The 13,359-nt window shown below is 36.0% G+C and overlaps 1 protein-coding gene across 2 annotated transcripts in view; it reads right to left on the bottom strand.

Annotated features, from left to right (window-relative positions):
- The window catches only part of LOC138711103 (integral membrane protein 2C), a 26,637-nt gene extending 13,278 nt beyond the window's left edge, over nucleotides 1-13,359 (bottom strand). The window contains exon 1 of one of the 2 annotated variants that reach the window (XM_069842427.1): nucleotides 13,104-13,359. In XM_069842427.1, coding sequence (XP_069698528.1) covers nucleotides 13,104-13,190 — 87 coding nt within the window. In that variant the 5' untranslated portion in view covers nucleotides 13,191-13,359. Of the gene's footprint in view, nucleotides 1-260; nucleotides 375-13,103 lie in introns of those variants that run through there. The other variant, XM_069842426.1, reaches the window with a different exon arrangement.

Raw genomic sequence — 13,359 nt, 5'->3', positions numbered from 1 at the left:
TTTACATTTCTAATGTATTCAGCTTAGCTGATAACTTAGATATGTTTCAATAATAGTATTTCATTATTATTATTATTATTATTATTATTATTATTATTATCATAAATTGAAAATTTATCCTTGGAAGAGCTGGAAAAATATCTTGGAGCAACAGTAACAAATATAAATGATACTCGGGAGGATATTAAACGCAGAATAAATTACTATATATATTGATGTAGGTTTTGACGACATTTTGTTTTGTCATTTTTTGTACTTACATTCTGATTCTCTGTTTCATCAGTCAAACTAACCACAGGTTCGAAGGCATTTTCTGTAGCAAACGGTGATAAAACAATGCATTCTCTATTTTCATCCATCATGAGTTAGATATTTATTATCTAAACTTTTGCACAAATCACTTATCAGATCGTGTTATTAATATTTACACTAGAGAATAAACAATCAATAAATACACAGAACACAAAAACTCTAATATTAACACTCAGAATCTAATAAATTAAAACTTTTAACCATCTGCAAATAATAAAGCAAAATGTCTCCTAGCCAAGGTGTCCTCGATTTCGAGTTATAGGCCTATTTTGTCTACAAATAAAGTGTAATAAAATAAAATGATTAAACAGTATGATTTTATAACAAACGAAAGTTACAAGGAAGGAAATTATGTTTATATGACTAGGTACATCTATGATATGCTGAATGACGTAAAATTTTCCTTTATCAACACATTCAGTTCCTTATCTGTAACACACAACAGGAAATGATGTTAAACTGCAAAAATAAACAGAAAGAGAAATAGCTGTAGGCTATTTGGTGATGGATTCCGACAGGCATCATCAGAGAAACACAAGAGTTTATTGCGGCTAAGAACTGTCGCGATTCTAGAGAGAATATATATTTTTTAAATTAAGAAATGAGCAGCTTTAATTTCGAACACGTTTCTAATAACCACAGCTCGGATTTCCAAGTTTTAACCTATTACTTTCTCGTCCCTAATTTCGAAAAGTTGGACTTCATAATTATTTCACTTCAGTTCCCAGTCAAAGGCCTAATCTGAATACTATTGAACCAGGAAATTGGCAGGTATCTACTGTATCTGTTAAGAGAAACGCAAATTTATTAACTCGAGTAAAAAGAAAGAACTAAGACTACCGTACTAAATTAATCCATTGTACTAAAATATTATTTTGTGTGTGTGCTGTTTAAATTATGTTTTACATGCTGACAAGACAATCCACTGTTGCGTCCTAACACACTTCCTTTTATTACATATTTGAAATTCAATAAGTATTGCAAGTCAGCAGGCAATTTTGTGTTTATAATCTCAGATTCGCAGAGCTTAAAGCCGGATCCACTTCACTGTAGAGTATTGTGTCCAAATTAGATCAAATTCAATGGAAGATGAGTTGGCATGTGAGCAAATATCCATGGAGAGATGAAATCGGCAAAGTGTCGTGTGATCCAAAAGCAATAGCGTTTAATGACATTATGTGCAATGGGAAGAACTTTACCTATACGAATGTGCTATCATCATTTTACCAGAAATTTAAAAATACTGACAGTCAAAGAAATTAATACAAAAGATGGCAAGCTCACATGCTTATAGTTTAAGCTATTTTACAAATTTGAAGAAACATCAATATGTTTCTAATTAAATACTATGAAAAGCTAAAATTGTATTGTAAGAATCTAAAAAGGCTTTTCTAAGTATTATTAAAAAAAAAACAATAACAAATAGTGTTCATGAAAACCTAAAACTCTAGATCTAGACTTTAAAACATGTAGTTCAATATTTCTGAATATTTATTCTTTCATTGTTGCGTCATGTGTAAAGTTACCTATGCATAGACAATCTCCAACAACACTCCGCGATGAGGTTCGTCAAACCATAGAAAATTGCAGTTATGGAAAAACAGAAAAAGACGACTCATCACAGTGGGTACCAATAATAATAATAATAATAATAATAATAATAATAATAATAATAATAATAATAATTGCATACGAGCAATGTGAAAGTTTTCGAGCCATTTCGGTGAGTGACATCCCTGCTGATAATACGTATATGATCAATAGACCGCGTGATTCGAGGCTCTAATACCGCGATGCAAGTTACTTGTGCTCTGGAGATGTCAGTATGACGTAACCCCTCTCCTTTCCCCCAAGTGGAGTACGCTCGTGTTCAAATTCTGGTTGGGGCAAGTTACCGATTTAAGTTTTTTCCGAGGTTTTCCCTCAATCTTTCAACGCCTATAAAACTGAGCAAATTTTAAGGATATTGCTGGGAAGTTTAAGGTAATATTTATTTACTTACAGTATTTAGTCCTTCACACATCCACTCACACATCTACTTACGTATATACTCGTGTATTTATCTATTTATTCTTTAATTCACTCACACACTCATTTAGTTACGCACTTAATTGCTCATTTATTTATTTACTTAATTATTTATTTTTCATTCATTTATTCATTCATCCATTCGCTCACTTATTTACTAATGTACTTACACATTTACTTATTTATTTCTTACTATATTTAATAGATAGAATATAACATATATTCTAGGAAATAAAATTAATGTGTATTAACGTTTTATCATTTATTTTTATAATGAATTAACAACTCTTAAATACTCATCCCTGTCCATAATATTCCTTCTCTCTCATGCTCTACCTAAACATGATGCTTGCGATTGCAGGGGACCGCGTGTTACAATAAATTACCTAAGTACGTGAACATTGACTTTCTCTTATATCGTCGGAGTAGTGTATCAGGGTTAGGGTTTTCGTAAATCTACAACAGGGGCCCACAGCTTTACTTCTACCCAAAGCATGCTAAAGATTTTATCGTCCTCGATCGCGAACCTCAGAGTCAACAGCTAATTTGGTGATCACTACATCACCGAGGACGATAGCTCATTGTTGATATTTAGCTATCCTCGATACTACTTGAAGCGCAGCCTTTGAACAGAATGTTTGTGTTTTTTTACAAGGTCTATGTGGATTACGTAAGAAAATGCTTTAACACAGCATTGAAAACATTCAGTAATACACGTAGACATTCTGTGCAGTGCCTAAAGAAACTACACACTGCAACTGTTTTTACTGTGTGCATTATAGACTTCTTTCATCTCCTTTCATACTTGGTATGCGATAATACTGTAAATGAGAGTTATCAAACTATGAAGGTCTCATAGGTCAAAATCCAGGCGAGCTGAATATAGTTATCAATGTGCACATTTTTAGTGGGTGATATCAAGAAACTTCACTGGTTTTTTGAACTCATTTCTCAAGCATGTACAGGGACAAGTATTTCTTCTTCATAAGTTCGTAGTTTTGCTTCGGAGAATGAAAGCCGTTTATTTTCTACACTGAAATATTGTGTTGTCATTTTATCAATAAAGTATGCATGCGTATCAGATGGGAGGAGCTACTTTTGGAAGGCGTTGTACACGAATTCCCAAACGCCACACGAGAGAGCACATAGTGACGGAAAGGTGAAAGAGTGATTTATTGTTGAATTAAATACTATTATAGTCACAATCATGCCATGGTATGAAAGAAAAATTTCAGCGGGAATCGAACCTGCGACTTCCCGGTCTCCGGTCAGGCGCTCTACCACTGAGCTATCGAGTTCGTCTCACGCCAAACGCTCGGAATTATCCTTTCATACTGGCGACTCTGTTATAGAGTACTGTCCAAACATCGTAAGATGAAGATTACATTGATTTATTGTTGTTTTACAAACTCGCCATTGCACAAGATATCAGAAGATGTATCTCATTTCTTTCGAGTGTAGGAATTTCATTGATCAAACTGAAATTCTGAACTATGAATCGAAATGCACGTTTTGTGGCGTGGTCGTAGTTACAAATACGCGTGTTTGTCGTCAGTGGACGGCACATGTTTTTTTTCCTTCGTAGTAGACAATTTTTCGCTCTTTCACAGCTTACTCCGAATCCTATTACAAGTTATTTCTAACACACCTGCACTCCCACTCATAAGCTTTGTTAAGTCTTCTAGGGTCAGTAATCTACTTTCATAACAATTTCAATAAAGTGAGGCACAAGAAAGGAGGGTTGTCTACACTGAGCAAGATCTGGCCACCCAAATTCCCACCAGCAAATAAAACAAAAATGCTGGAATGTTTAGAAGACATTGCGTACCTTTACGATGTAAAGGGTAAATTACATGTCCGTCGGACAGATGGCAAGCCTATCGCGGGGTGATTAGGCCTATAAAATGACAGATGAGAAATTATTAATTTATTAATAGTTTTCTGCCAGAGAGCAGGTCGTTCACTGCAAATCCAGCATTCTCCAATTTTTACTTTTTTGCGCGTTCCTCTCAAGTTTCTGCATACGAGTGTCCTTCAGCATCTTGCGCCCATGCAATTATGCGAGTTTGTCGTAGACAATGAAAAGCACTCGTTTAAGTTCAAAATGCAAACTCTGTTATTTTTTTATCCCAATGCAGTTTAGTGTAAGGAATAAGAACGTCGTCTAGTTTTGGAACTCCCGGTATATAACTCTTCAAATTATTTTGTAACTGCAAAATCGTTACCAGTATCGGTACTTCATTCATTCATAGTGTTTGAACAAACCCAGCATTCTCCAATCTTCCCTATTTTCCGTCTTCCTCTTACGATCCATATATATTAATGTTGTCTATCTGATATCTTCTTCTGACCCGAACTTTTCTCCCGTTCACCATTCCTTCCAGTGCATCCTTTATTCAGTAGGCAGTTTCTTCTTAGCCAGTGACTCAGTCAATTCTTTTCTAAAAATGTTAATTTCAACTTCATCTCTCAACAACCCGAATTGACTCTGTCCAACAATATTCTAGCCCAAGTTTTCTCAATTTGTTTAGTCTAGCCACCCACTTCTGAGGACTGTATACTGACATCCCTCCCTCAAGAATGAATGTAAGCATGCTGAAAATCAGAGTTAATGAACTTAAAATTCATGTTACATTCTACTTCAATTTTCAATTATTTCAAATTAAATACTAATATATAAACTTATTTACTTACTGGCTTTTAAGGAACCCGGAGGTTCATTGCAGCCCTCACATAAGTCCGCCATTGGTCCCTATCCTGAGCAAGATTAATCCAGTCTCTACTATCATATCCTACCTCCCTCAAATCCATTTTAATATCTTCCCATCTACGTCACGGCCTCCCCAAAGGTCTTTTGCCCTCCGGCATCCCAACTAACACTCTATATGCATTTCTGGATTCGCCCATACGTGCTACATGTCCTGCCCATCTCAAACGTCTGGATTTTATGGTCCTAATTATGTCAGGTGAAGTATACAATGCGTGCAGCTCTGTGTTGTGTAACTTTCTCCATTCTCCTGTAACTTCATCCCTCTTAGCCCCAAATATTTTCCTAAGAACCTTATTCTCAAACACCCTTAATCATATATAAATAAAAATTAAATTAAAAACAACTGATACAATTTTATTAATAACAAAGTACAAAAACTGTTACATTCTACTTTCATATTCAATTATTTCAAATTAAATCCAAATATATAAATAAAAATTAAAAACAATTTATACAATTTTATTAGTAACAGTACAAAAATAATTTTATCACCTAGAAGTCCCACATTTGTCCACATTTCTGATCATTTCTGCCTGTTCACACACACTCTCATGCAAGTACTACGTTGCCAGACAATACATTCCAGTTTCAAAGAAACGTGATCACAAAATAACTGCATTTTTTTTTTCGTGGTTTGATTTGTAACTTTCATGAATCAAATATACGCTAAAACATAATTTACATTAAATGTTTACAAACATAATCAATCGTACTTAATTCAGAGAACATTATATTTTAAAATAAATTCACGACTCTTTTGTTAAATATGTTGCTGTCTATTATTATTATTATTAACATAAAATTATTACTGTAATATCCTTTAAAACCTTAAAGCATCCCTACCCCCTTTTACAATTTACCGCGCCCTGAAAACCAGAAACGTCTCTTAGGGGAACAGTGTTCTACACAATGCAATTCGCTTCACGTTTCGCTCCTGTTTTCCGGGAATCTGAAAGCTTCCTGTTTCTGCGAATTTCGGGATTCTGATTGCGAGAACATTTTATCCGTCTGTACTTCAAATGAAGTTCGAACGCGTAATGGTCAAGTAGTGTTTACTGATAGGCCTATTATAGTATGGAGAATGCTGAAGAGTCTGTCGTGTTTTACGTTGGTTTTATTTTCTATTTTAGCGTCAACATTCCTAAGTGAATATGCTAATTTTATGATACGACCAAATAACTATCACGTTTAAAGTTAAACAGAAGATAGTGTGACAGTGAATGTTCTCAAGGTGACTGATAAGGTATCGCCATCATTTAAAGAAAAAGAGATAAAATATGCATTTTCATATCAGCGTCATCACGTACCTGATTACTAACGTTTTTAACGCAAATATAAATAAATACACTTACTTACAAATGGATTTTAAGGAATCCGGAGGTTCATTGCCGCTCTCACATAAGCCCGGCATCGGTTCCTTTCCTGAGCAAGATTAATCCAGTCCCTACCATCATATTCCACCTCCCTCAAATCCATTTTTATATTATCCTCCTATCTACATCTCAAATACATATTTATACTAATAAAATTTATATAATGGCATTCACTAAAAGGTGTGGAGGCGGCACAATTTTAACAGTAGTAAATTTTCCAAAGTCCCTCTTTTTTATAACATAGAGAACCTGGTCACATAAGCCAAGGACGTAAAAGCGAATAAAATCGACAAGACATATCTAAATTCATCTGGCACGGCTTTCAGTTATGGTTTCTTCATTGTGTAACACGTAAATTTTATTAAGTATCCCATCATTATGGAAATTGAGTTCTCACCAGAAAATACCGTATTATTCACCGCCTATATGTTAGCGAGCAAGTTTTGTATTGAATACGTATCTGCTTCCATACAATTTTACTGATTACGTCCTGTATGTTTTTCCTTAATTCGCAGCTTTCCTTCAGGGCCGTCCGTAGTAACTGTCAATATCTTAGTGAATGTTGAAATTGTATAATTTAAACACAGTAGTAACAAAAACTAAATAAATCGTATTAGTGTCTCCAAAAAGAAGGAAATAGTCCACACCTGTGGAGTAACGGCTAGCGCGTCTGGCCGCGAAACCAGGTGGCCCGGGTTCGCTTCCCGGTCGGGGCAAGTAACCTGGTTGAGATTTTTTCCGGGGTTTTCCCTCAACCCAATATGAGCAAATGCTGGGTAACTTTCGGTGCTGGACCCCGGAGTCATTTCACCGGCATTATCACCTTAATCTCATTCAGACGCTAAATAATCTAAGCTATTGATAACGCGTCGTAAAATAACCTACTTAAAAAAAGAAGGAAATAACCTCTCAGGAGTAGCCAAATTCTTAAAACTTGTTGAAATAATGTGATTTAACAGAATTCTTTCCTGTAAAAAAGTTTTGTGAACATCTTGTGTCCTCTCCTTAAAAAATATCTGAGCCCCCCAACTTGCGTGGTGCCCACCCCATCCATGCGAGGCCCTGTCTCCTTGTTGCAATTTTAATAGCATTTTTCTCGAGTCCTTCTCAATTATCTTAATGTTTCCACAGTTTACAAACTATTCTGTTTTACATACTACAGGGCGTCCAGATTTTGCGAATGAAAAAGTATGGTGACTGTGAATTATGGTTATCGATTGTATAATTTTCAAACTTACGCTGCACCGTGAACTTAACCCGGACTATCGTATGGTTGATATGTGAATTTATGATGGCGAAATGAGTCCGAGGTACAACGCCGAAAGTTACCCAGCAATTCTGCTTCAATTGGTTGAGGAGAAAAAGCCGAAAAAACCCCAACTAGGTAACTTGTTCAAACCAAGATTTGAACCCGGACCCGCTCGTTTCATGGCCAGACGTGCTATCCATTACTCTACAGCGATGGACTTCAAATTTACTCTGAACAGGAATAACATATTGTCGAACAAATATTTTCCCTATATGATTATGCCTATAGAAATTTAACGCAGAATAACAAATGTAATGTATTGAAAACTGACAATGATTCATCGGCAACTGGTAACGGAACTATTTTTTTAGTTGGTTATTTAACGACGCTATATCAACTAGGTACTCGGGTATTTAGCGTCCATGGGATTGGTGATAGTGAGATGGTATTTGGAGAGATGAGACCGAGAATTCGCCATAGATTACCTGACATTCGCCTTACGGTTCGAGAAAACCTCAGAAAAAACCCCAAACAGGTAATCAGCCCAAGCGAGAATCGAACCCGCACCCAAGCTCAACACTGGATCGACAGACTTTAGCCGACTGAGCTACGCCGATACTATTATGCTGTGGGCTATAACCTACTGAATTAATACAAAGAGGGGCAGAACAATGGATAATTCAATAAATGAAAGACTTCTGAACTTCCCTATCCTATGTATACTCTTGTTCATAAAATAAACAACGATGTTATATAGATGGGTCTGTTGATTATACACGAGAGTTCTTTATTCCTGGCACAAGGAATACAAAATGTACTCCAAAAAGCGAATAATTTAATATTACTTTAGTACTGGCTGGCATACGATTCATATTATATTTGCTTTTATCATCTAGAAGAGAAAGATAAATAGAAAACAAGACGAAGCAAAGATTTAATTTAACAAGTAATTACAAATTAAATCTTGAACATTGTTGGTTCGTGCACAGCGACAGAAGAATTAGCGAAGTAAATTATTAAGAAAACTGTGACGTAAATACAACATAAATAAAAATTATCAGGTTGCGAATTAAGATTTCTGATAAGGGGGGATAGAATCCTAGATAGAGAATACCACACATAAAATTATATTATTCTCATGTGATACGCCTCAATGCTTGGTCGCACTGAGTTGCTTGTCTTGCATCTTGATTATAATAATTAGATCCAGAGCAGGCTTAAGATAAGATGTGTAATTCCTAAATTATTGATTGTTGTCAGCTTGCCAGTGATAATACATCAATATTATTTTATTTGCTTACTTTATACTGTATTTTATGAAGTATACTCGTATTAAAAGGGATAGAAGTTATCCCTGGCAGGATGTTAATATGAATTTATAAGAGGGGGATAACTTACCAACAGGGGGGTAATCCCCCCCCCCATTACCCCCGTTAATTCGCACCCTGAAAATTATGAATAAATTGCGTTGAAAGTGTTTGGAACAAGTTTTAGCTGCATTCTATATCTGAGTAGACTGTGGACATGGCCCACTTAAGCACCTCCCCTCATCGGCTTCGTCCCAGACGTGATCCCCTTCCCTCGTAATTATTTTCTTCGTCATTCCTGCAAAGGGTGGGGCCGGCAACCGAGACTTCAAAAACCTTGTCTACTAACATGCAAAGAAACAGCAATACGTATAAGGGGTGTACAGGAACAAGTGAACACATATTTTCTGGAACATGATACCACAGTCTACTATATACAGTCGCGAAGCTCAATACGTAGTAAATATGCAAACATTAGGTAGTTGCTCACCACTAGTATCGCTAATATCGCCTCATTACAGGCAATGCAAAATAGTACCGTCAAAGTCTATTGTTTCTAGCACCCTCAAAACTCAAGCTTCGTGACTGTATATAGTAGACTGTGATGATACGGTGTGCTGCAGCTTAAAAATGTCCAGTGTTATCGCACGTAGTCGCAAGGTTTCCAGTTTCTTGTAACAAAATACAGCGTTCACAATGGTTAGAGACGGTAGATTTTGCAATCACTATAAATGCGAAGTGTGTCCAAATGCTGTCAAATGGATAATTTTATATTTAAAAGCATGTTAAGTATACAGGGTGATTCAGTGACTATGTTACAAACTTTTAGGGATAATAGAGTAAGCAATATTATGAATAACTTTCATATAGGAACTTATGTCCGGAAATGTTCCTTTTGGTAGTTACAAGCGTAGATACAATGTTAGTCAATGTAACAAGCTAGAATCGAACTCAAGGCCATCCTTTTGAAGTTTGGCTACAGACGACCTGTTTCTGCAAACGTTGGTGATTTCTCATATACATGGAATAAGCTAGTTGGCATCGTAAATAATATTTTGATTCATTGAACCTTGCAACTTGCTGATATGCATCTCATATCGCCAGATTTGCAAGAAAAGTTGCAAGGTTTAATAGTCAAAATGTCACTTACGATGTAAACTAACTTATCCTATGTTTATGAGAAGTCACCAACATTTGCAAGAACAGGTCGTCTGCAACCAAACTTCAAAAGGATGGCCTTGAGTTCGATTCTAGCTGGTTACATTGACATAATATCTACGCTTGTAACTACCAAAAGGAACGTTTCCAGACATAGGTTCCTATATGAAAGTTATCCATAACTGTCTCCTCCGTCATCCCTAAAAGTTTGTAACGTAGTCACTGAATCACCCTGTATTAGTGTAGTTTTTAAATCCGCAATAAAATGCGAAATTGAGTGCATTTCTTCAAGTAAGAGTGAATTTACATTTTAACAGACATTTTTGTGTTTTTGTAAACAAAATCAAAATCTATCAAAAGGCCCAGCCACATAGAGGTCTTATATATTTTTTTTTCAAATAGTTTGATCACCCCTCAGTGTGAATGGCACAGGGGTGTAATCTGTGAAAAGCACAGAAATGTGTCTACCCAATTCCCTCCTTGTTGTTATCTGTATTGTTATATCGAGTTTTCAACTTAACTGTCTTATGCTGGTAATAGAATATTGGCTGCCTATTCGATCTTTTATGGGCCTCATCATTAAAAATACTGATAAACACGGTCTATGACATCATGTCTGGACTCACATTATGGACAGAGTGATGGTTAGAGCCCTCATAGGAAAGGAATTCTCTCACGAAATTTCGGCCAGTATATGGGATCGGTATAAAACAGTTATATTACGGGTTGTTCTGTATGTTGTGAAACTTGGGACTCTCACTTTGACAGAGAAACAGAGGTAAAGGGTGTTCGAGAATAAGGTGCTTAGGAAACTATTTGAATTTAGAGGGATGAAGTTACAGGAGAATGGAGAAAGTTACACAACGCAGAACTGCACGCATTCTTCACCTGACATAATTAGGAACATTAAATCCAGGCATATGAGATGGGCAGGGCATGTAGCACGCATGGGTGAAGCCAGAAATGAATATAGAGTGTTAGTTGGTAGGCTGAAGGGAAAAAGATCTTTGGAAAGGCCGAGATGTACATGGGAGGACAATATTAAAATGTATTTGAGGGAGGTGGGATATGATGGTAGAGACTGAATTAATCTTGCTTAGGATAGGGACCGATGGCGGGCTTATGTGAGGGCGGCAATGGACCTCAGAGTTCCTTAAAAACCATAAGTATGGGATCGGTACCCACCCAGCACCGTAATGAATTTGGGGATCTACCATATGTAGCTAAGTCCAGTAACAAAAACCAGCTATAACGGCTGAGAGCTATCACCGTGCTAACCATGTGATGGTTGGATGATTGATCATTCACCTCTGCTGAGGCATGTGGAGGTGAGCAAGCAGCCGCCTGGTCTCCTTGGCCCTTTATGGGCTGTCGCGCCACGGATTTGATTCAATTTATTAAAAAGTTTATTATAAACTACTTTAAGAAAAAAATGTTCTCCCTTCAGACTTTCCCACCTTTTAAAAATCTTGCGCATGGCCCTGTTCAATACTTTCTTCATATTGTATCTTTTTACATTTAGGCTATGTGCATAACAGTTCTACTTAGCTACTCTCTATAGCACATTTAAGGCTGCTCCAATTCTGACCCCCACGCACCACGACCCCAGTTTGGGAAATACTGCTCTAGTATACTGATAGCAACGCACGATTTAAATGTAACCATAAATTGCTGTGTGTGACTAAATAAATTATTACATTATTCGATTTCTCCTATGAGATGCCGTATATTGTTAGTTTTTGGCAACAGATGCCACGGCATATGAGATTGCTGTGGTAAAGGTATTAATTTTATCATTAATGTGTCAATTACCTCTGATTGAGGTTCTGGCTGATATGTAGGCCTATTCTATTATCAGGCAGTACATATCACTTGACAATATATGTCAGAGGAAGAACAATTGTTTGTATGCATCTGAAGTCTGATTAGTGGAATATATATAGCTAATCGGCGATGTATGCATTGAAGGGGGAAAGGAACTGGCCACCCTATCCCATTATCTCCTGGCCTAATTGCCTCATTAGTGATGCCTTATTGGTGTTACTTAAGAGGTTCAGGCCCGTCTTCGGACAGTTGACTAAACAACAATGTGTCAATACCAAACCACTAAGAACCTGATACCACTACGTATCAAAGTTAGCAGCCTACTTTGAAAACTATGCAGGCATGTGAGTAACAATATTAATCCTATTTTGTCGATAAGCCTATATTGTATTTTTTTTTACTTACTGCTGATTTGAGCAGCAAGACTGCTGCAATAGAAATTACATAAACTGAACAAAATGAAATCACACAATACATACTAAAGATATCACAAAACAGTAAAGAATATTCAGAATTATGGTAGCTATACGTGAGAGTAATGGATTTTCCTTCAAATCATAGAAGAGCAGTTCTGATTAGTGTGTAAAACACTTTATGAATTAAATGGCACTGGAATCAGCTTAGTAAAGGCCTACTATATATTTATTACCAACGAAAGTATCCATACATGTAACCGTTCATTACAGTTGTAACCTAAAATAATGATAATGCTGAAATGCAATAAAGAGCAAAGCCCATTATTACACTACTTGGTATCACTTTGTTTATTAAATCTGTAGAAGAAAGAACATAATATTTTTAACAATTCACAGCAACATAAAAGGGCCTCTGCTTGAGCTATAAAATGTTGTATACATATAAATTATAATTCACTTGTTTTATTTCGAGTATATTAAAAGTGAATAACCTTCCTATTTTTTTATAACTTCACTAAGCGCACAATATTTTCACACCGCTTTTATTAAAAAGAAACAGCATACAATTGAACTTGAATGTTGCCATTTTTATCTTTGTCAGATGACCACAAAGACGGGTGTTTCCTCTCTAGTAAATTTCATATTCATCGAGTCATGTGTACTTACCAAGTCTTCAACTTGTTCATTTTCCACAAGTGGTTCGTCTAATTTATCTGACTTCTTGTCAGAAATAGGTTTTGTTATAATTGTCATTTTAACTACCAGTGAACTATTCCTCTAATGCGTCGTCGACTGATCACAGTGTAACCACCACACAAATCAATGTAGTTATAGTTCCTCAAAATACCGTTGTCAAAATAGCGCTCCAATAGCTTATAGATTAGGCAATCAAATTAATAGCACAATCATACAATATTATATA

The sequence above is a fragment of the Periplaneta americana genome, chromosome 12 (assembly GCF_040183065.1).
Source record: "Periplaneta americana isolate PAMFEO1 chromosome 12, P.americana_PAMFEO1_priV1, whole genome shotgun sequence".
Classification (NCBI taxonomy): domain Eukaryota; kingdom Metazoa; phylum Arthropoda; class Insecta; order Blattodea; family Blattidae; genus Periplaneta; species Periplaneta americana.
This window is presented reverse-complemented; position numbering and strand designations above follow the sequence as displayed.